This window comes from Sus scrofa, chromosome 17 (assembly GCF_054392235.1).
Source record: "Sus scrofa isolate SSC_HxYL_T2T_F1_AM1 chromosome 17, Sscrofa_HxYL_maternal_Yorkshire_Landrace_v2.0, whole genome shotgun sequence".
NCBI classification, from domain to species: domain Eukaryota; kingdom Metazoa; phylum Chordata; class Mammalia; order Artiodactyla; family Suidae; genus Sus; species Sus scrofa.
The window spans coordinates 58,651,855-58,674,018 of NC_139399.1; the positions used below are offsets into that span (position 1 = coordinate 58,651,855).

At 46.2% G+C, this 22,164-nt stretch overlaps 1 protein-coding gene and 1 pseudogene across 1 annotated transcript; one reads left to right on the forward strand and one right to left on the reverse strand.

Moving 5' to 3' along the window:
• The first annotated feature begins 170 nt into the window (after positions 1 to 170).
• DDX27 (DEAD-box helicase 27) lies at positions 171 to 20,382 on the forward strand. The gene is made up of 21 exons (XM_021077494.2): positions 171 to 308; positions 825 to 971; positions 2,981 to 3,040; positions 3,306 to 3,468; positions 4,060 to 4,103; positions 4,224 to 4,310; positions 5,005 to 5,110; positions 6,578 to 6,751; positions 8,270 to 8,420; positions 10,942 to 11,041; positions 11,174 to 11,315; positions 12,506 to 12,659; positions 14,241 to 14,322; positions 14,435 to 14,612; positions 15,894 to 16,000; positions 16,173 to 16,275; positions 18,221 to 18,315; positions 18,410 to 18,533; positions 19,063 to 19,150; positions 20,022 to 20,096; positions 20,224 to 20,382. Exons 1-21 carry the CDS (start codon positions 216 to 218, stop codon positions 20,240 to 20,242), a joined length of 2,292 nt encoding a protein of 763 aa, XP_020933153.1. The 5' UTR covers positions 171 to 215; the 3' UTR covers positions 20,243 to 20,382.
• LOC110257367 (large ribosomal subunit protein eL39-like) lies at positions 13,482 to 13,917 on the reverse strand (annotated as a pseudogene).
• Positions 20,383 to 22,164: the final 1,782 nt, after the last annotated feature.

The following is a 22,164-nucleotide window of genomic DNA, read 5'->3' on the forward strand; positions in this document are numbered from 1 at the left end:
GTATAAAAACAACCCCGCCCCTTGATTTCGTCACACGAAACAACGCCGCAGGTTGCCGCAGGCGCACTGCAAGCCTTCAGGAAAGCAGGCGCTGCGGGGACGGCCTCCAAACGGAAGTGACGTAAGGACACGCGCGGTGACGATGCGGAAGTCGCGGAAATTTGAGAGCCAGACAACGCGCCGGGCCGGTTTCCGGAAGTGGCTGTTTCGGCAACATGCTTGCGGAGCTGGGTTTAATCGGGACGATAGGCGAAGATGACGAGGTGCCAGTGGAGCCAGAGACGGACTCCGAAGACGAGGAGGAGGAGGTATGAGCCGATCGAGGTGGGAGGGCGGTGGCGTGCATTCGGTGTCCTTGACTGCTTCCCTTCCCTGTGATGCCTCAAGTCACTGCCCCCGAGTCCTCAGCATCTCCTGCCAAGCCGGCAGGTGTCCCTTGGTCTCACCTGAATCCCCAGATTTTCCTGTTTGCTTGCTACTAGCTCTTCCTCGCCTCTAAGCTTGTGCCCCTGCCATTCCGTGTGCCTTGTTAAACTCAGTAGCCATTCACTGAATAATCCAGACACTGTATGTCATTGGAATGAAGCTTATTAATTGTGCTGTCCAAATTTGCTACGTGCTTATTCATTTTTTGTCTGCTTGATCTATCCGTTGCTGAGCTGTGTTAAAATCTCCCATGAAAATGGTAGCTTCATCTGTTTCTTGTCATCTGTCAGTTTCTGCCTTGTATATTTCTGTTCCCTTATTGGGTACCCGCCTTTCCTTCTTTTTCTAGTGTTCTTTGTTCTTGGTCCCATAGTCATCCTGCTTTTCCCTCTTCCCAGGGGCCCATTGTGCTGGGTAGAAAGCAGAAAGCCTTGCAGAAGAATCGCAGTGCTGATTTCAACCCCGACTTTGTTTTCACTGAGAAGGAGGGGATGTATGATGGCAGCTGGGCCATGGCTGATGTCATGAGCCAGCTCAAGAAGAAGGTGAGACTTGAGTTCCCACTGTGGTGCATGGGTTAATGATCTGGCTTGTCTCTGGCGGTGCTGGTGATCCCTGCCTGGTGCAGTGGTTAATGGATCTGGCCTTGCTGCACGTGAGGCATACATACATAGGTCGCTGCCATAGCTGTAGCTCGGATTCAGTCCCTGGCCTGGGAATTTCCATATGTTGAGGGTGAAGCCATAAAAAGAAAAACAAGAAGTGATAGGCAGTTCTAGGCCATGGGCTGTTAAGGTTGGACAGTGGGTTTCAGAGTCCATTGGTTTAAGAATATCCAATATAACTCATAAATCGCTTGACTTAGGAGTTCCCATCGTGGCGCAGTGAATACAAATCCGACTAGGAACCATGAGGTTGCGGGTTCAATCCCTGGCCTTTCTCAGTGGGTTGACGACCCGGCATTGCTGTGAGCTGTGGTGTAGGTCGCAGATGCGGCTTGGATCTGGCATTGCTGTGGCTCTGGCATAGGCCAGCAGCTACAGCTCTGATTAGACCCGCAGCCTGTGAACCTCCATATGCCATGGGTGAGGCCCTAAGAAACAAAAAGACAAAAATAAATAAATTGCTCGACTTAAAAAATGGACATAGCTGTATTAAAGTGGTCTCTTTTCTAGGCGTTCACTCCTCGTTTTAAGTATTAGGAAAAAGTCATTTTTATTGTGACAAAGAACAATCTAGTAGGCAGCCTTGGTGGTGGTGTTTTTGAAAGTTAGACTCTGCCCCATAGATAGCATTGTTCTCTGTCACTTGTCAGTTGACCTCATGTGGCCTTACTTCTTAGGGTCCCTGGTTCCCACACAGCACAGTCAGAGCTGCCACAAATGTCACTGTCATCTGCTTGTTTGCCAAGATCCTGTGCTTTTTCTTGAATTTGGTTATCAAGCTAGAAGATGTATGAACATTATTTTCCATTTCATGAGCTTCCAAGAGAACCATAGCCTGCTCAGAGCAGTTTAATCCAGACTCTGAGTGAAATAAAATAGCTTGCCTTTTCAAGGTCATCTTCAAAGGATTTTTTTTTTCTTTTCATATAGACCCCATGTAATTAAAGACCTAGTCTTATAAAGCTTATATTCTAGCAGTAGCAATAGTCTAGAAAATAACTAGACAAATAGTTACACAGTTAAGTATAAGTATAAATAATTACATAGTCAAGCTGTGGTAAGTGCCCTTGCAGTTTAGGGTTTTTTCAGCATTCACAAAGGGGGCCGGCCATTACTTACCCTTTCTAAAGCTTTAGCAAAACCCAGCATTACCTGAATTTGCTTGGATTTCAACTTTTTTTTTTTTAAAGCCACAGAAGAAGGTGAGACTTGAGTTCCCACTGTGGTGCATGGGTTAATGATCTGGTGTGTGCAGTGGCTTGGTGTGGGATCTCAGTTCCTAGACTCAGGATTGAACCCAGGCAACAGAGGTGAAAGTCCTAACCATTAGACCACCAGGGAACTTCTTCACCATTTTATTTGATGGGCTAAGTTATGTCTGATTAGTAAGGAGAAGAGTTTTTCCAAGTAGCATGTGAGGTCTCTTGGTAATTGTATCATTCTGAATGATAAACACCTTCTAAAATGTGGATTTTCTTATTTGTTCCAGGTAATTTAAATTTTTTTTCACAAACAGGTCATTTATTTATTTAATTATTATTTTTGTCTTTTTAGGGCTGCATCTGCAGCATATGGAAGTTCCCAGGCTAGGGATCCAATCAGAGCTGCAGCTGCCGGCCTAGGCCACAGCCCCAGCAACTTGGGGTACAAGCCGCATCTGCGACCTCCCACAGCTCACGGCAACACCGGATCCTTAACCCACTGAGTGAGGCCAGGGAGTCTAATCCGCATCCTCATGGATACTAGTTGGGTTCCCAACTCACTGACCACAATGGGAACTCTGAACTCTAGGTTTTTCTGTAGTAACATGAGACCCTACCTTCAGAGCAGCCTTACTCTGTCTCCTTCCCATATGTATATTTCTTTTTCATCCCTATTTTTCTCTGCAGAGGGCAGCCACAACTTTAGATGAGAAGATTGAGAAGGTTCGAAAGAAAAGGAAAACAGAGGTAAGTGAGGAAAGCGGTTACTTCTCTCTGCAGAGCCCTGAGCTTTACTTTCAGTGCAACCCTGCCATTTCTCTTTGAGCCTGGGTTGGAGTGTGCCTGGTACAGCAGGGTTTCTGTGTGTCTGTGGTTAATATTCACTAAGAATCCACGTAGCCTTCTCCTAGGCTGGAGAGCATGATATTGCTCTTTGGAGGTGCTGGATTTCCTGATGTTTGTAGTTGCCTTGCTTTATTACAGGTTTTTTGTTTTTTTTTTTTCCCTCTAGGATAAAGAAGCCAAGTCTGGGAACTCAGATGAGAAAGAAGTGAAAGAGGGCTCTGAACCAGAAGAGCAGGAGGACCTTGAAGGGAAAGATGAGGAAGGCTCAGAGGGTGAAGAATCAGAGACTGACTACTCATCAGCAGATGAGAACATCCTCACCAAAGCAGGTAGGTGAAACTGCCAGAAAGGGGGACAGGGAATTGGAGTGTTGCCTTTACTTTATATATTATCCTATGCTCTTCTACACAGTTAAATTGAAGGTCTCCAAGTTGAACTCCTTTCTTTTAGTTTCTCTTTTTTTCTAAGGATTTTGTTAAGGTTATTGTACTTTGCAGGCAAAATTTGTCCTTTTTCTCCTCAGCAGCCCCACACAGCCACCAGCACCTCTATGACTCAAACTTATTTGGGATGATAGGTCCCTCATATCCGTCCTCAGATGGGTTCAGCCACATAGTGTGTACTCCATAAATATTTCTTTCAGAAATGAGTGCTAAGTGTCATTATATAGCGCAGTGACTCAGAGCCTGGTCTCTGGAACTTGCCAAGCTTGCTTCCTGTCTGACCCTGGGTGAGTGACTTACCTGCACGGCCGCACAACGTCCTCTCCTGTGAGGCGATGCTATGACGGTAGCTTCTGCAGGTTGTTGCACGGATTCAGCAAGGTGTCCATCCACATCTCAGGCTTAGGACCGAGTCTTGCAGACTGTATGTGCTCAATAAGTAGCAGCCCTGATTATCAGCGCTCTTTTTCTCTGTAGATACACTCAGAGTAAAGGAGCGGAAGAAGAAGAAGAAAGGACAGGTGAGCGTGGGCTTGGACAACAGTGGGAGCTTGTTTTTACAACTTGAAAGGATTGTAAGGTCATTTAGTTTTCTTGGGCCCTTTTTGCTGAATACTCTAACTCTTGATTTTCTGGTGTAGGAAGCAGGAGGATTTTTCGAAGATGCATCTCAGTATGATGAAAACCTCTCATTCCAGGACATGAACCTTTCCCGCCCTCTTCTGAAGGTAGTGGCTTCTTTTATCAACCACGGGATTCTTGCAGCCACCCCATAACTGGGCTCTCTGCTCTAAACTGGGTTCATTGTCTCCTTCAACTCTGTTGTCGGCACAGCTGCCAGAGAACCCCGTTATGCAAAGAGTGCCATCTTGGCCTATATGGCCTTGCCCCCTCTGATGATGTGTCTAATGCTCATTCTGCTCTGGTTACCCTGGCTTTTTCACTGGCCCTTGAACAGATCAGGCATCTTAATCATCTTCTTCCTCAGGGCCTTTGCACCTACTATTCCCCCTGCTTGAAAGATTGTTGTAGAAATCTTCTTGGGGTGCTCTTTAGCTCTTTCTGGGTTCTAGTCAACATCCTCTGCTCAATGAGATCTTCCCTGACAACCTGTTATAACTTGTACTCATCCTCTCTCACCCCTTCCCCAGCCCTTCTGGCTGCTTTCGTTTTCTCCGTAGCATTTATCTTCATATGATAGGTGTTTATTGGGGCACCTTTTTTCTACCAGATCCTAAGCTTCCTAAGGGCAAGGTTGTTTCTTCTGTTTACCACTGTATCCTCAGGGCCTTGTATAGTATCTCATACACAGTAAGGAGGATTGAATGACTGGGAGGGATTGAAGCCTGTTGGGAAATCCGCCGGCTTGTTTCCTGCTGAGAGCCCCCCTCCCACCTGTCTGACCCCGTCTTTCCTCTTCAGGCCATCACAGTCATGGGCTTCAAGCAGCCCACCCCGATCCAAAAGGCTTGCATACCTGTGGGTCTGTTGGGAAAGGACATTTGTGCCTGTGCAGCCACTGGGACAGGTAAAAAAGATAGGGACTTGGGGATGGGAGGATGGAGAGGAGGAGGCGGGAGAAGTTCCACTGGGAAGGGGCTCTAGGTTGACTTACCAAAAGGCCAGGTTGCTAAATCTGCAAACATAAATTTTAATGTAGTAACACTATATATTCTACGTAGTTAACTTCCTTTTTAAAAAAATCTTAATGTTGGAGTTCCTGTCGTGGCTCAGTGGTTAACGAATCTGACTAGGAACCATGAGGTTGCGGGTTCGATCTCTGGCCTTGCTCGGTGGGTTAAGGATCCAGTGTTGCTGTGAGCTGTGGTGTAGGTGAAAGACTCAGCTCGGATCCCGCTTTGCTGTGGCTACAGCTATGATTAGACCCCTAGCCTGGGAATCTCCATATGCCATAGGAGTGGCCCTAGAAAAGGCAAAAAGACCAAAAAAAAAAAAAAAAACCAAAAAAACCTCAATGTATATTTTTCTATTTCTTTTAAATACACTTTACTTTTTAAAAATATGGTAGTCACACGTTACAGGTTTCAGTGGGTTTGGTTAAGGTCATCTTTAATCCTATGACCTGTCACTTCCATGATAGGCCCCTGTCACAGGAGTGAAGAGATCATATAGTTGTATAATAGAATATAAAAGAAATCGTAATGTAATAGAACACTATACAACCATTTTTAAAAAGTAAAGAATGCTTAAAGAAATAGGAAAATACGTTAAAGGTTTTTTTGTTTACTTTTTTTTCGCCATGCCCGAGGCATGTGAAAGTTCCTGCACCAGGGATTGAACCCACCACACAGTGACCCAAGCCAAAGCAGTGACAACATTGGATCCTTAACTGCTAGGCCACCAGGAAACTCCTTTTTTTTTTTTCCCCCCAAGTGGAAGTTATTAAACAATATGCTGTTGCTTCGTTAAAACCTACATTTTTTGTGTGTGTGTGTGTGTGTCTTTTTGCTATTTCTTGGGCCGCCCCTGCTGCATATGGAGGTTCCCAGGCTAGGGGTCGAATCGGAGCCATAGCCACCGGTCTACACCAGAGCCACAGCAATGCAGGATCCGAGCTGTGTCTGCAACCTATACCACAGCTCACGGCAACACTGGATCCTTAACCCACTGAGCAAGGGCAGGGACTGAACCCGCAACCTCATGGTTCCTAGTCAGATTTGTTAACCACTGCGCCATGACGGGAACTCCAAAACCTACATTTTTATATTTCTGTCCATTAAAAAAAAAAGACTGGTAATGCTTATTTCTGGTTGGCTACACTGTGGGTGATTTTTTATTATTCTCTTAATTTTTTTGATGTTTCCCAGATTTTTACATTGATCATGTGATTTAAAACTAGAAAAACAGTTTTATGAAAAAATTGCTTCATTTCTTTCTTTGAGCAGATATGTAAGTTTTCTGTGTGCAGGTGAAAACCTAGACCTGGCAGGGACTGAAGCTCTTCTCATTGCTTTCCTACTGCCTTTCCCTCCAGGTAAAACTGCAGCTTTTGCCCTGCCCGTCTTGGAGCGTCTAATCTACAAACCTCGGCAGGCCCCAGTGACCCGCGTTCTGGTGCTGGTTCCCACCCGAGAACTGGGCATCCAGGTGCATTCTGTCACCAAGCAGCTGGCACAGTTCTGCAGCATTACCACCTGCTTGGCTGTCGGTGAGTGTCTGGCCAAGGGCTGGCTGCCCCTGAGAGACAGTGACATGTGCAGATGGATGTACCCCACATCCAAGGTGACTGGTACCAGGAAAGTCTTCATGTGACTGAATCCACTTAAAAACCAGATGACCTTTTTTCATAGTAGATAGTGAGGTGGGGCTTGATTGAGTCTTAACAAGCCTGGCAAAATGAAACTTTGAAATTATGAAAAAAAATTTTCTTGGTACTGAATAAATTTAGGATTTAATTTTTGTCTTACATGAATAATGAATTAAATATTATTTGGGGAGTTCCCGTCGTGGCGCAGTGGTTAACGAATCCGACTAGGAACCATGAGGTTGCGGGTTCGGTCCCTGCCCTTGCTCAGTGGGTTAACGGTCCGGCGTTGCCGTGAGCTGTGGTGTAGGTTGCAGACGCGGCTCGGATCCCGCGTTGCTGTGGCTCTGGCGTAGGCCAGTGGCTACAGCTCCGATTCAACCCCTAGCCTGGGAACCTCCATATGCCGCGGGAGCGGCCCAAGAAATAGCAACAACAACAAAAGATAAAAAAAAAATTATTTGGGGCAGTTTTTTTTTTGTTTGTTTGTCTTTTTGCCTTTTCTAGGGCTGCTCCTGAGGCATATGGAGGTTCCCAGGCTAGGGGTCTAATTGGAGCTGTAGCCGCCAGCCTTCACCACAGCCACAGCAGTGCCACATCCGAGCTGTGTCTGCGACCTACACCACAGCTCATAGCAACTAGGGATCCTCAACCCACTGAGCAAGGCTAGGGATCAAACCCACAACCTCATGGTTCCTAGTCGGATTCGTTTACCCCTGAGCCACAACAGGAACTCCTGGGGCAGAGTTTTTTTGATGATGTTATATGATAGTGTTATCTAACCTTTGTTTTACCCTCCTTATGTGGTGGGAAGTCATAGGTGATATAGAAAGATGTCAGTTTTTTTTTTAATTATTATTATTATTTATTTATTTATTTTTTGTCTTTTTGCTATTTCTTGGGCCGCTCTGCTCCCGCGGCATATGGAGGTTCCCAGGCTAGGGGTCCAATCGGAGCTGTAGCCTCTGGCCTACGCCAGAGCCACAGCAACGCGGGATCCGAGCCGCGTCTGTGGCCTACACCACAGCTCACAGCAACGCTGGATCGTCAACCCACTGAGCAGGGGCAGGGACCGAACCTGCAACCTCATGGTTCCTAGTCAGATTCGTTAACCACTGCGCCACAATGGGAACTCCTTTTTTTTTTTTTTGGAAAGATATCAGTTTAGAAGCTGCTTCTCTCAATCCTTGGATGATTGAATCATTCTATCCTGAAGTGCCTTTGTGTCATCATCTGGTTTGATTTTTGTACTTATCACAACTATAATTAAATAATGTTTCTCCCAGTCTATTGTAAAATTCGGTCAAGTGGGGCCTTTGTCAGTTTTGTTCTCTGCTGTCTCTTCTGCATCTGCCATGAGACCTGGAAGGTGGCAGGGCTCAGTCAGTACTAGTGAGTGACCGCTTGGTGGGCTCTTTGCAGGCGGCCTGGACGTGAAGTCTCAGGAAGCAGCCCTTCGGGCAGCACCTGACATCCTCATCGCCACCCCGGGCCGGCTCATTGATCACCTCCACAACTGCCCTTCCTTCCACCTGAGCAGCATCGAGGTGCTCATCCTGGATGAGGCTGACAGGTACACCTGAAATGGTGGGGTCCCAAGGGCCACACCCCTGGATGGGACGATGGGACCTGCACTCTCCTACATGGCTCCCATCAGTTTGTGTGTGGGCCTTTTAGCCCAGATTATCCTGCTCTCTCTCTCTCTCTCTGTAACAGGATGGTTAAGAGGGAAGGCAAGTCAAATTCTGGCTCTGTCACTTCCTGAGATTGGAAAATGTTATTTAGATTTTCAAAGCAAATCTTTTTTTGTTTGTAAGTGGGGGTAAGTACCCACCTCATGGGGTCGGGGGGTTCAAGGAGTAATCCCGTAAAGGACTGTGTATAGTGAGGATTCAGCAAGCAGCCTTCATTACTGTGATGGGGGCTCCCTCTTTTCTCCCCCCACCACCTTCTCCTGCCTCCATCCCTCTCTTCCTTCCTTTCTCTCATTTGCATCCCAAACAGGATGAACTCTTTTTCTTTGTCTTTTTAGGGCCACACCTATGGCATGGGGAAGTTTCCAGGCTGGGAGTCAAATTGGAGCTGCAGCTGCCAGCCTACACCACAGCCATAGCAACTCGTGATGCAAGCCACATCTATGACCTACACCATAGCTCATGGCAATGCCAGATCCTAAACTCACTGAATGAAGCCAGGGATCAAACCCGCACCTTATGGATACTAGTCAGGTTCCTAACCCAGTGAGCCACAATGGGAACCCCCAACAGGATGAACTCTCAATGAACTGGACTCGTGTGGAGGTGGCAGGGGAAGGAGCCTCTCAAATTAAAGCATCTCCAAACTAACCAGGTCCTTAACCAAGCTTCTGATCCTCTATGCCCTTCCCCCTTCCCATCCCAGTGAAGGCCAACTCCATCCTTCCAAATTCAGGCCATGTTCTCAGTGTCATTCTTGTCTCCTACTTCCACTCCGCACCCCAACCCCATCCCCTGCCCCTGGAACATCCAGTGGTGAATCCTGTCCACACACACCCATTGTGGGGCTTTTCTTCCACACTCCTCATTTCCTCGGCTTGGAATGACCTCCTTTACATCCTCAGGTTTCTGCTCAGTTGTCACTTTGCTAGCCACTCTCTGTAACAGTTTCTGCCGCTCCCCCACACCCAGCCTTATGTACGTGTGGTGCTCTGCCTCCCTCCCTGCACTATTAACTGCATGCTACTGCGGTGCTATGTCCCTCCTCTCCCCAGAATCTCATGTTTGAGAGGGGCTGGCTTTGTGTTGCCTGCTCCCTCATCCCAGGGCCCAGGGCTGTGTCTAGGATCTAGCAGGTGCACAGTAGGTGCTGAGTAACTGATTGCCTTCCTGCCTCGAGCATTCTTGAGGCCTGAAGGAGATAAAGGAGATCGTTCTAAGTCAAGGGAACGTGACCTGTTTTAGGTTTTAAAACATCTCAATAGTCCAAGAAAGGCTATAGACCTTTCGGATTAAGGAGACCAAGGAGACATGACAACTAAATGTGATACGTGGTCCTCAACTGGAGCCTGAACTGGAGGAGAAACATACTTTAAAGGATGGAGTTGGTAGAACAAATTGGAGTCAAAATAATTTCACAGATGACTCTTAATCTGCAAAGAGAAAGAATGGAGAGAGCTGGCAGATGCCACTTGAACCAAGTGATAGCGCTCACACCTGAGGTGCTAGAACAGTCTGACCTTCGCTCTGGGGGTGGAGTGGGAATGAGGTGCACAGCCGCATCCATCCGTGTTCTCCCAGCAGTGATTGTTGAATTCAGTCGCTGGGAAATAATTAGATAGATACAGAGTGTGAAAAAGGGTGAGGGGATTCCTAGACTAAGGGAGACGAAAGGGATGTGACGACTAAGTGTAATGCAGGAACTTTGGTTCCTGGACTAAAAAAACAAAAAGACAGCTATAAAATGATATTTTGGGGAAGTTAGGGAAATCTGCATATGGACCGTACTTTAGATATTACTCAGACACATGAATGTCTGGGGTGTAATAATGACATTGGTTCAATGCAGGAGGTTGTTGTTAGGGAATGTGTGTTGAAATATTTAGGGGTCAGGTGTCATGATATACACAACTTACTGGCAAATAATTCAGCGCAAAAAAAAAAAAAAAAAAAAAAAAAGAATGTGATGTGACCAAGTGATAATTCTTGATGAATCTTGGTAAAAGGGTAAAATAACACTCATTAAATAAGTAATGAGTTCCTGGTGTGGCTCAACAGGTTAAGAACCCAACTAGTATCCATGAGGATGCAGGTTTGATCCCTGGCTTCGCTCAGTGGGTTAAGATCCGGCATTGCTACAAGTTGCAATGTAGGTTTCAGATACAGCTCAGATTAGGTGTTGCTGTGGTGTAGGCCAGCAGCTGCAGCTCTGATTCAGTCCCTAGCCTATGAACTTCCATATGCTGCAGGTGCAGCCCTAAAAATAAAGTACAATAAAATAAGTGAATGAATGAGCCTGAAACATAACCATTAGCAGTATCAAAACATCACCTGTCTGATGTCTTCTGTCCCTCATGGAGACAGATGTGAGCTCAGTCCATTTCCCTCCCCACTCACCAGGATGCTGGACGAGTACTTTGAGGAGCAGATGAAGGAGATCATCCGAATGTGTTCCCACCACCGCCAGACCATGCTCTTCTCAGCCACAATGACAGATGAGGTGGGCTGGGCCATGGGCAGTGGAGGGGCCATGGGCCATGGGCAGTGCAGAGGACCCCAGGCTGGAACATCCGCTTGCCTCCCTTCCTGCCTCCTGGCAGGCCACTGAGCTCCCTGTCTTTGTGCCTGGCAGGTGAAAGATCTGGCTTCCGTCTCCTTGAAGAATCCCGTCCGGATATTTGTGAACAGTAACACGGATGTGGCCCCCTTCCTGCGGCAGGAGTTCATCCGGATCCGGCCAAATCGGGAAGGGGACCGGGAAGCCATTGTGGCAGGTAAAAGGCCAGGGTGGGTCTGGGCAGGTCAGGTTGCTCAGCTCCCCTGAGCTTCACACTGCAACGTTGGTTTTTCCCCAGAGCCTCCTCCACCCAGTCTCCCTAACCCAGTGCGTGGTCCTGCTCTTCATCTGCTCCAGCACTTTCAGCACGAGGTCTTTTCCTTCTTTCATCGCCTCACCTCCCTTCTACCATTCAGTCCTCTTCATGTCCTGCTGAACTAACCATCTCCCTCCAGCTGCCCTTCTGGCCCTTCTTCCAGGCCACTACTGCATTGCCGGGATTGTTAACAGCAGCCTCTTCCCTGGCCATCTGTTTCCACACTGTCCCTTGATAGTCCCTTCTCTGCACTGGAGATCATTTAAAAGGGTCATTTACACACAAGCATTGGACACTTTGCCGTACAGCAGAAATTGACAGAACATTGTAAATCAACTATCATAAAAGAGTTCTCACTGTGGCGCAACAAAATTGGCAGTGTCTTGGGAGCGCTGGGACGCAGTTTCAATTCCCAGGCTGGTACAGTGGGTTAAGGATCCAGTGTTGCCGCAACTGTAGTTCAGATCTGATCCCTGGCCCAAGAACTCCACGTGCCCTGGGGCACCCCCAAAAAAAACCAAACAAAAAAACCCCCAACTATAATAAACAAAATGAAGAAAAAACCCCACAAAACCCAGTGAGCATTGGCTCCTGTTCCGTTGCTATTGAAAACCCTCCGGTGTCTTCCCTTGCTCCTAGGCTGAAATCCACACTCCCGGCAAGTCCTGTAAGATCCTCTGGGACATGCCCCTCCCTGCTTGGAGCCCCCACCTTGGTGCCTTAGCTCACAGTGCTCCAGCTATACCCACCTGCTTTCGCTTTCTTAAACCTACCAAGCTTTTACGTTTTATTAGGCCTTTGCCTGGAATCTTCTCCCAGATCTTCTAGTGAATGAGCCTGTCTTGTCCTTCAGCCTGATATCACCTCTTCAGAGAGACCAGCCCTGAGTGAAGCTACCCCGTCTTCTCTTCACTCTCATGGCATTTATCACCCTCGAGAATCAGGAATCATCTTCTCTTTCTCTATCCTGGAATAGGAGCTCCGTAAGGCACGGACCTCCCCTGCCTCCCCCGTGCCAGGCACAGCAGCCACTGTGTAGGCGAGGGGAGTACTTGGAAGCGGCTGCTAGTTCACTCTTCTCTTCCTGGCAGCTCTGTTGATGAGAACCTTCACCGACCATGTGATGCTGTTCACCCAGACCAAGAAGCAGGCCCACCGCATGCACATCCTCCTGGGGCTGATGGGACTGCAGGTGGGCGAGCTCCATGGCAACCTGTCACAGACACAGCGGTTGGAGGCCCTCCGGTAAAGTCTGGGGTGCCGAGGCTCCCTCCCACCCTTCAGAGAGGGCTCCTTTCACTGGAAAGAGGGAAGACATCATACAGAGGTCATGTTAGAGCAATAGTAGGGGATGCAGCTAGCACAGTTCCCCACTTGAAAAATTTTAGCCTACAGAGTTTCTGCTGTGACTCGGTGGGTTAAGGACCCAACGTTGTCTCCGCGAGGATGTGGGTTTGATCCCTGGCCTCTCTCAGTGGGTTAAGGATCTGGCATCACCGCAAGCTGTGGCGTAGGTTGCAGATTTGGCTCCGATCTGCTGTTGCTGTGGCTGTGGCATAGTCTTCGGCTGAAGCTCTGATTTGACCCCTGTCCTGGGACTGTCCATATGCTGCAGGTGCAGCCGTAAAGAGAAAAAACATTTTTTTTGAACCTAACCATTATGAGGTTTTGTTTAGATAAATTCAGAACTCTGACTTTGTAGAAAATTATATTCTTGTCCCAGGACTTGAGTGTGGGAGATGCTGAGTGGGGGCACAGCAGGAAATTCTAACTTGGGAAGGTGCATAACATGTTCTGATCTCTGCAGCTTTTCCAGAACTAGGTCCGCTAGAACAAGATCCTGAATCAAATCCACTTGCTATTTCTTGAGCATTTACTTTGCCAGGCCCTGTGCTTTCCCCTGTGATTTCTTGTTTAATTCTTGCATAACGGCATCAGTGTGGTAGGCAGGGAAGAACCCTTTAGAACTCTCACCTAGCCCTATTCATATGGGCAGCTGAGAGTTGTTTCTTCCAGCAAAAGATCTCACATATTTATTACTGAGCCAAAGCACTAATGCAGAAACACTAACACAAAGAGAAAAGTCATTTCCCCAGTAGGACACATCTAGCTGTTCAGATAGTAATGCTGTTTCAGAGTGACCCGGTAAGATGCAAATGACCTGGACACAGCATAAATATGTGTGTCACCCCATGTGCGGGGCTTCTTATAGACCCAGCTTGGTTCTTCTCCGATGTCTTGTCTTGGAGTTGTACCTGATTTCATTACCAATTTTCATTTGAATCCATTGGGGAATGGGATGATTCTGCTTTTGTTTCTTGGCCAGGAATCACTTGATTCTGAAAGTCTTGTGAGAAGACATGACGAGGAACAAATTCTACCACACGTAGGATGGCAGAGAAGAGAGCAGTGGCTCAGCGGGTTAAGGATCCAGTGTTGTTACTTGCAGTGGCTGGGGTCACTGCTGTGGTGTGGGTTCAATCCCTGGTCAATTCCATATGCCATGGGCACAGCCAAAAAAATAAGAAAAAGAAAGGCTGTTTCGAATGCTGAGATATTTGCATATTTCTACTTCCTATAGTCTAGCTCTGTGGTTCCCAAAGGCCTGTATTTATAGGGATTGCTACTTAAACATAGTTTGCTCTATGCTGTAGGATGTTCAGAGGGTAACTGTTGGATGGGTTGACATTTAGGGTCTTTAACCACTGTGATGGTCTATACTCTGCTGCTTGATTCCAGAAGAGTTTGTATTCTCTCTGCTGGCTCAGGCTCCTGCAGAGTATTGTGGTCAGGGACCCAGATGAACATGTTTTTGGTTCTTTCCAGGCGCTTTAAGGATGAACAGATAGACATCCTTGTGGCCACAGATGTAGCAGCCCGTGGACTTGACATTGAGGGGGTCAAAACGGTGAGCCGTCCTCATCGTCCTTGCACTTTTGGTGGGAGTCCTTTTGCCATCTCATGTCCACCTCCCCGTCCTGACTCCCAGGTCTGACTGATGCTTAGCTTTGGCCTTCCAGGTAATTAACTTCACGATGCCCAACACCATTAAGCATTATGTCCACCGGGTGGGGCGAACAGCTCGTGCTGGCCGGGCTGGGCGCTCAGTCTCTCTGGTGGGAGAAGAGGAGCGGAAGATGCTGAAGGAGATTGTAAAAGCTGCCAAGGCCCCTGTGAAGGCCCGGATACTGCCCCAAGGTGAGCAGGCATCAATGCAGCAGCGCAGGGCCCAGTGGGTGGATGGGGCAGACCCTGTGGGATGGAGCAACGGGGCAGAGGGTAATGGGTAAGAGCAGGTACTTTGCAGTTAAGACCCAGATTTGAATCCCAGCTCTGCCACTTTCTTGCTGAGTAGCCTTGGGAGGTCTCCCCTCACCTCTCTGGGCTTCATTCTCTCTGTGCGTCAAAGGGAATGAGGAGAGACTTCTGCCCCAAGTGCATACTCACAGGTATTTGCCAGCTTTTGGGAAGAGAAGATCTCTTCTTGAGGCATCATCCCCACTAGCCCCTCTTCCATTCCCCTCAGTGGGGAGGAGGGCAGCACTCATTGTTCTTGGATGTGCCTGATTTGTTTGTTTGTTTGTTTTGGCTGCACCTGTGGCATGTACAAGTTCTCAGGCCAGGGATCAAACCTGTGGCACAGAGGCAACTAGAGCCACGGCAGTGACCACGCCAGGTCCTTAACCTGCTGTGCCACAGGAGAACTCCCCATATCCTTCATTCTTTTTGTTGTTCTCATCCATAGGGGTCATGTAAAGCACATCCTTTAAGAAAAAAATTTTTTGTTACAAAAACAGTATGTATTCATACAATAAGTAAATCAAGTAAGAGCAAATGTGATTATATGTGAAAAGGCTTACCACTGTTAGCATGTAGATACATACCTTTTCAGACCTTTTTTTTTTTCCATTCATAGGTCTTTTTTTCCCCTTTCATTAAAAAAATTTTCACTTAGTTCATTTTCTATTTATTACGTTCTAAGCACTACGGATACTTCAGGAAACAAAACAGCTGACACTCTGATGGGAAAAGATATAGTGAATGAGCTAACAGTAGATGTGATTGAGAACAACAGGCAAAGTGCCTGCTTGAGAAAAGTTATTGAGGAAAGGCCTCTGAGATGGCATTTGAGCTGAGTCCTGGATGATAAGAATGAGGCAGCCATGGTGGTCTGGGTGTGCCAAGCAGAGAAAACCAGGGCACTGAGACAGGAACACACTTGGTGCGTGAGGAGCAGAAAAGGAGGCTGAGGGGGAGCAAGGGGGAGGCAGAGGTCAGAGAGGTAGGCAGGGGCCACGCTTAGGAGTTTGGAATTTATTCCAGGAGCATTAGGAAGCCTCTGGGAGATATTAAGCAGAGAAATCACCTAAAAAAAACCCAGTTTTCTATGTCACTAAATACCTATCTGCATTATTTTCATCAGCTGCACCATATTCATCCTTATTTTAAAATAATTATTTTTTGTTCTCTTTCCTTGAGATGTCATCCTCAAATTCCGGGACAAGATTGAGAAAATGGAGAAGGACGTGTATGCGGTTCTGCAGTTAGAGGCTGAAGAAAAAGAGATGCAAAAGTCAGAAGCCCAGGTGAGGCTGTGAGGTGGGCTCTGGTCTACAAGGGTACTCAGTAAGCAGACTGTGTGGGTCCCTGCTGTCTTCGGAAATGTTGTGTCTGCCCCGCATATCATCAGAGCCCCAAGCATTTGCAGGATTGTTAGCTGTGGTGTTCCCGGCAGGCATCCCTTTGCTGTCCCCACAGATCAACACAGCGCAGCGGCTCCTGGAGAAAGGGAAGGAGGCACCAAACCCTGAGCCTGAGAGGAGCTGGTTCCAGACCAAAGAAGAGAGGAAGAAGGAAAAAAGTAAGTTGGGCAGGTTCCTCAAAAAGCTAAACATAGGAGTTCCCATCGTGGCGCAGTGGTTAACGAATCCGACTAGGAACCATAAGGTTGCGGGTTCCATCCCTGCCCTTGCTCAATGGGTTAACGATCCGGCGTTGCCGTGAGCTGTGGTGTAGGTTGCAGACGTGGCTCGGATCCCGCGTTGCTGTGGCTCTGGTGTAGGCTGGTGGCTACAGCTCCGATTCGACCCCTAGCCTGGGAACCTCCATATGCCGTGGGAGCGGCCCAAGACCAAGAAATAGCAAAAAAAAAAAAAAAAGACCAAAAAAAAAAAAAAAAAAAGCTAAACATAGATTACCATCGGACCTAGCAATTCCACTCCTAGGTCTGTACTGAAAAAAAATGAAAACGGTCTTAGACAGATATTTCTATGCCAGTGATCACTGAAGTGTCATTCACAATAGCCAAAGGGTGGAAGCAACCCATTCCATAAGCAGGTGAATGGATACCCAAAATTTGGTGTGTACATCCAATGGGGTATTATTTAGCCATAATGAAGTTGTGATGCATGCTGTAAGGATGAACCTTGAAAACACACTAAGTGAAATAATCCAGACATAAAAGGACAAGTATTTATGATTGCACTTATGAGGTGCTAGATAGGCAAATTCATAGATAGAGAAAGTAGAACAGAGATTAGCAGCTGTAGCTCCAATTGGACCCCTAGCCTGGGAACATCCACATGCCACAGGTGTGGCCCTAAAAAGCTTAAAAAAAAAAATTCACATTGTTCTACATCTCTTTTTTCTATTAATTTTGTACCTTGGATAACATTTTATTTTTACTTTTTAATTTTTTTTTGTTTAGGGCCACACCCGCAGCATATGGAGGTTCCCAGTCTGGGGGTTGTGTACATACAATGGGGTATTATTCAGCCATAATGAAGTTGTGATTCATGCTGTAAGGATGAACCTTCAGAGCTACAGCTGCTGGCCTATGCCACAGCCACAGCCACGCCAGATCCGAGCTGTGTCTGCACCCTACACCACAGCTCACAGCAATGTCTGATTTTTTTTTTCCTGTCTTCCTTAATCCATTGAGTGAGGCCAGAGATCGAACCCACAACCTCATGGTTCCTAGTCGGATTCATTTCTGCTGTGCCATGACAGGAACTCCGACATGGCATGTATATAGCTGCCTTTTTTTTTTTTTTTTTTTTTTTTGCTGTGCCCATGGCACATAAAATTTCTCCAGCCAGGAATCAAACCTATACCACAGCAGCAACCTGAGCCACTGCAGTGAAAACACTGGATTGTTAACTGAATGCACCACAAGGGAATTCCCAACTATCCTTTTTTTTTTTTTTAATGGCTATGTGGTCTTCCATCATATGAGTGGATTATAGTTTATTTCAATTAGTTCCCCATTGAGGGACACTGAGGTTGTTGCCAATCTTTTGCAATTATAAACAAGTGATATAGTGTATAGCTATAGAGATAATCTTTCACAATTAAGTAAGCATATTTGATTTGCAGGGTAAATTTCAAAAAGTGAAATTGTAAATCAGAGCGTATATCTGTTCATCATTTTATTGGAGATTGCAAAATTACCCTCCAAAGAGATTGTTCCAGCAATTTAAGAAACACTGCCTATATTTGATGGGACAAAAAACTGGTGTATGTATGTTAAGTTTCTGTGTTAAAGATAGTTATAACTATATTGTGTGAAGTTGTGGGGGTATATCTTTCATAATAGGAGGTAGATAATGTTTCAAGTGGATTAATTATGAAATGATAGAATGAGCATATTATTTAGTGAGCTAGAGTTCACCACCAAAAGAGGAAGTAATTGCTGCATCTCATTTTAAGCCCTTATGTATCACTTTAAACTATGTGCACTTCTTAAAAGTTTTAAAAAAGATTTTATAAAATGGTACCTGAAATCTCAAGTTCTCTTGTCACTCCAGTTGCCAAGGCTCTGCAGGAGTTTGACTTAGCCTTAAGAAGAAAGAAGAAAAGGAAGAAGTTTATGAAGGATGCCAAGAAAAAGGGGGAGATGACAGTGAGTGGCCTCCCCTTTGGAGCTGGATCTCTCTCTGGATGTGGGTCAAGGCTGCCTGGTCTCTTCCGTACTCATATGTCATCCTTCTCCCCAGGCGGAGGAGAGGTCTCAGTTTGAAATCCTCAAGGCACAGATGTTTGCTGAGCGGCTGGCCAAGAGGAATCGCAGAGCCAAGCGGGCCCGAGCAATGCCTGAGGAGGAGCCAGCAAGGGGTCCTGGTAGGCACATGGGGAGCCCGAAGGAACTCGTAGGAAGGTTCTGCCTGAAACCTGTGCTTGTAGTCAGGGAGAAAAGAGGATAAGAGCCCATGTGTTTTTGAGTAATGAGATCATACCAATGTTATACACCTGTCCTTTTATTGACTTCAAGTGGTGAAGTGACCCCATGGTTAGTAGGGACAGCTAGGATTTGAACCCAAGCCTTTCTCATTCTGGAGCCTAAGTCCTTACCAGCTGCTCCTTGGAGGAGTGGTTCTGGGTAGAATGAAGCAGAGATGTTTTTAGCCCATTTTATGTTTAGGTGGTCCATTTCACTTTTGAACTCTGCAGTCATCCTTTGGAGTGGTTCTTCACAACTGATACCTCTGATTCCTTATCCCTTTTCTATTGGGATCTGATGTCTTGCTTGCAGTTCAATAAAACATAAGGCCAGAGCATCCACTGAACTTAGAACCATTACCCTGAGCTTAAGGGGATTTAGGAGCTTGGGTCAAAGAGGACATATCTAACCCATTCTCTCTGTGCACAGCGAAGAAGCAGAAGCCGGTGAAGAAATCCGTATTTGATGAAGAACTCACCAACACGAGCAAGAAGGCCCTGAAACAGTATCGAGCTGGGTAGGGTTTTAAGTCATCATGGAGCTCTGGATATTCTAATGAAAGCCATGAATCTTCTCCCTCCTTCCCGACTCCCAGTTCTCATATATCTACAGCTTTGTAATACAGACATATCCCGTCTTACTATACTTTGCTTTATTGCACTCCACAGATACAGTTTTTACAGATTGAAGGTTTGTGGCAGCCCTGCATTGTCAGATGATGGTTAGCATTTTTTAGCAAGAGTATTTTTTAATTAAAACACGTGCATTGTTTCTGTTTGGACACAATGCTGTTGTACACTTAGTAGACTATAGTATAGTGTAAACATAACTTACCTGCACTGGGAAACTAAATACCTATGTGGCCTGCTTTATTGCAGTGGTCTGGAACCAAACCTGCAGTGCGTCTGAGGTCTGCCCATATATAATTTCAAGGGCTCCTGTCTTTCTTATCCCCCACCAGCTTATCTGTGGATCCTAGGATGAGAGTAAGAGAATATTAAGGCCTTGGAGGTGAAATGGCACATTTCTGTTTCAGAAAAAAAGCTTTTTCTCAAGAGAGTGATAGAACCCCAAAGGATCCTGGGATCCTGATGGGCTCTTCGGAATGTGTTGTTTCTCCCCACATCCTCTGGGCTGGGGTTGGGGGCTGAGGAGACTAAGTTTCCCAAGTAGTTTTTTAATACACACAAGAAGGGCCTCTTCCAGTCTTATTTGAACATTGTCATTTGACTTCCACAAATCTGTATTAGGTGGAAAAACACAGACTTAAAATCTCAGGCCTGAAAATGACTTATCTGTGGTGCTGCTGCTTCACATGGCAGCTGGTGGGGTGGAAGGTGAGACATTTTCTGTCTGTCCAACATCTTGTTGTCTTCTCTCATTCATAGCCCCTCCTTTGACGAAAGAAAACAGTTGGGCTTGCCCCACCAGAGACGAGGAGGAAACTTTAAATCTAAATCCAGGTAATATTTGCAGTTTTGGAGGGCCAAAGGCTATGAGTGGGGTTGGAGAAGAATGCTTCCCTGGAAAAAGAGCTCCTCCTCCTTTCTGCTCTTGGGGTTGTCTTTACTCTGCTCCTCTTCTCCACAGGTACAAGAGGAGGAAGTAGCTGTGGTGACCTGAAGAAGTGACGGGGTGGCCCTGACATCCCTTCCTGTGGGAAGTCATCCTGGCTTAGTCTTTTCTCAGTTTGTAAAAAAAATTCTTTAAAACTTTAATAAAGTCTTTGTCATTTGTACATTAAAGAAAGGGAAAAGTTGGTGTTCCCTGGTGGCTCAGTGGGTTAAGGATCAGATGATGGTTAGCATTTTTTAGCAAGAGTATTTTTTAATTAAAATACGTGCATTGTTTCTGTTTGGACACAATGCTGTTGTACACTTAGTAGACTATAGTATAGTGTAAACATAACTTACCTGCACTGGGAAACTAAATACCTATGTGGCCTGCTTTATTGCAGTGGTCTGGAACCAAACCTGCAGTGGCTCTGGTTACAGCTGTAGCTCGGGTTCAAGCCATGGCCCAGAACTTCTGCATGCTGCAGGTGCAGCAAAGAGAAAAAAAAAAACGTTTCTGTTCTGGTGCAGTAGGTTAAGGATCTGACTGCAGGGGCTCAGGTCACTGTGGAGGTTTGGGTTCGATCCGCAGCCCAGTGCAGTGGATGGGTTAAGGATTGGGCATTGCTGCAGCTGTGAAATCAGCTCTGCCTTGATGCCTGGCCTGGGAACTTCTGTATGGTGTGGCCAAAAAGAAAAAAAGGGAAATGTTGAGGGTGGTGCTGGTGTTTAGCTAGCTTTCACAGAAAGAATATACCAAGTGGGGGAAGTATTTCTGGGAGGGTGAAGAAACCAATCTAACTCTGTATCTTAAACTTGTCTCTACCCTCAATAGCACAGTCTGTGTCCTCTATTAGCTTGGCACTGCCATATATACGTAGTGTGCATCTTTATGCTTGTAGAGGAGCTAAATGTGAAGTGAGGAAATTCTTGGCTAGCAGTTCTCTTCTGTCCATATCCTAGAACTAAATGCTGTAATTTATTGAGCACCAACAATGTGTCAGACATTCTGTGTACTGAGCATCATCTCATTCAATTCACTACATCCTTATGAGGCAGGTACTGTTACCCACATTGTGCAGATAAAGAAACAGGCTTAGAAAGATGGACAGTTGGGATTCTGGGTTTGTGAAACCAGAATATACCTAAATCTGTACCCTCTTTATTGCGGTGTGGAAGTCCTACTGGAAAGAGGGAAAGGGTGCCAGATATATTAGTTCCTTGTTGCAAAAAACAGCTTGTACTCTGTAGAATGGTGGTTCTCATTCTTTTCTAAATCACAAGTCGCTTGGACCATTAGATGAGAAAGCTAGGGGCCACTCCTTGAGAAAACTGATGGTAGTTTCTAATTTCAAGTAGTACATAGACATCCCCTCCAGCCCCAAAAGTAATAATTATCCAGTAGCATATACCCTTAATATTAAAGAGTATGTTGAATGTTACTCATTTCAGTTGCACCTTAAAGTTGCCAACAGAGGGTTTCAGTTCAGTAAATAATGGCACACCCACAGTGGAGTGTGGTTCAGACATGATTACACAGCTTTTTAAAATAGGAGTTCCCTGGAGTTCCTGTTGTGGCGCAGTGGAAATGAATCCAGCTAGGAACCATGAAGTCGCAGGTTCAATCCCTGGCCTTGCTCAGTAGGTTAAGGATCCAGCATTGCTCTGAGCTGTGTTGTGGGTCACAGACATGGCTCGAATCTGGTATTGCTGTGGCTGTGATATAGGCCAGCAGCTGTAGCTCCAATTAAGACACCTAGCCTGGGAACCTCTGTGTGCCTCGGGTGTGGCCCTAAAAAGAAAAAAAAAAGGAGTTCCTTGGTGGCTCGCTAGGTTAAGGATCCAACATTGTCATTGCTGTGGTGTGGGTTTGATCCCTGGCCTAGGGCCTTCCGCATGCCATGGGCCCAGCCAAAATAAATATTAAAAAAGTCCGAAGTTCCCATCATGGCTCAGTGGAAACAAATCTGACTAGTAT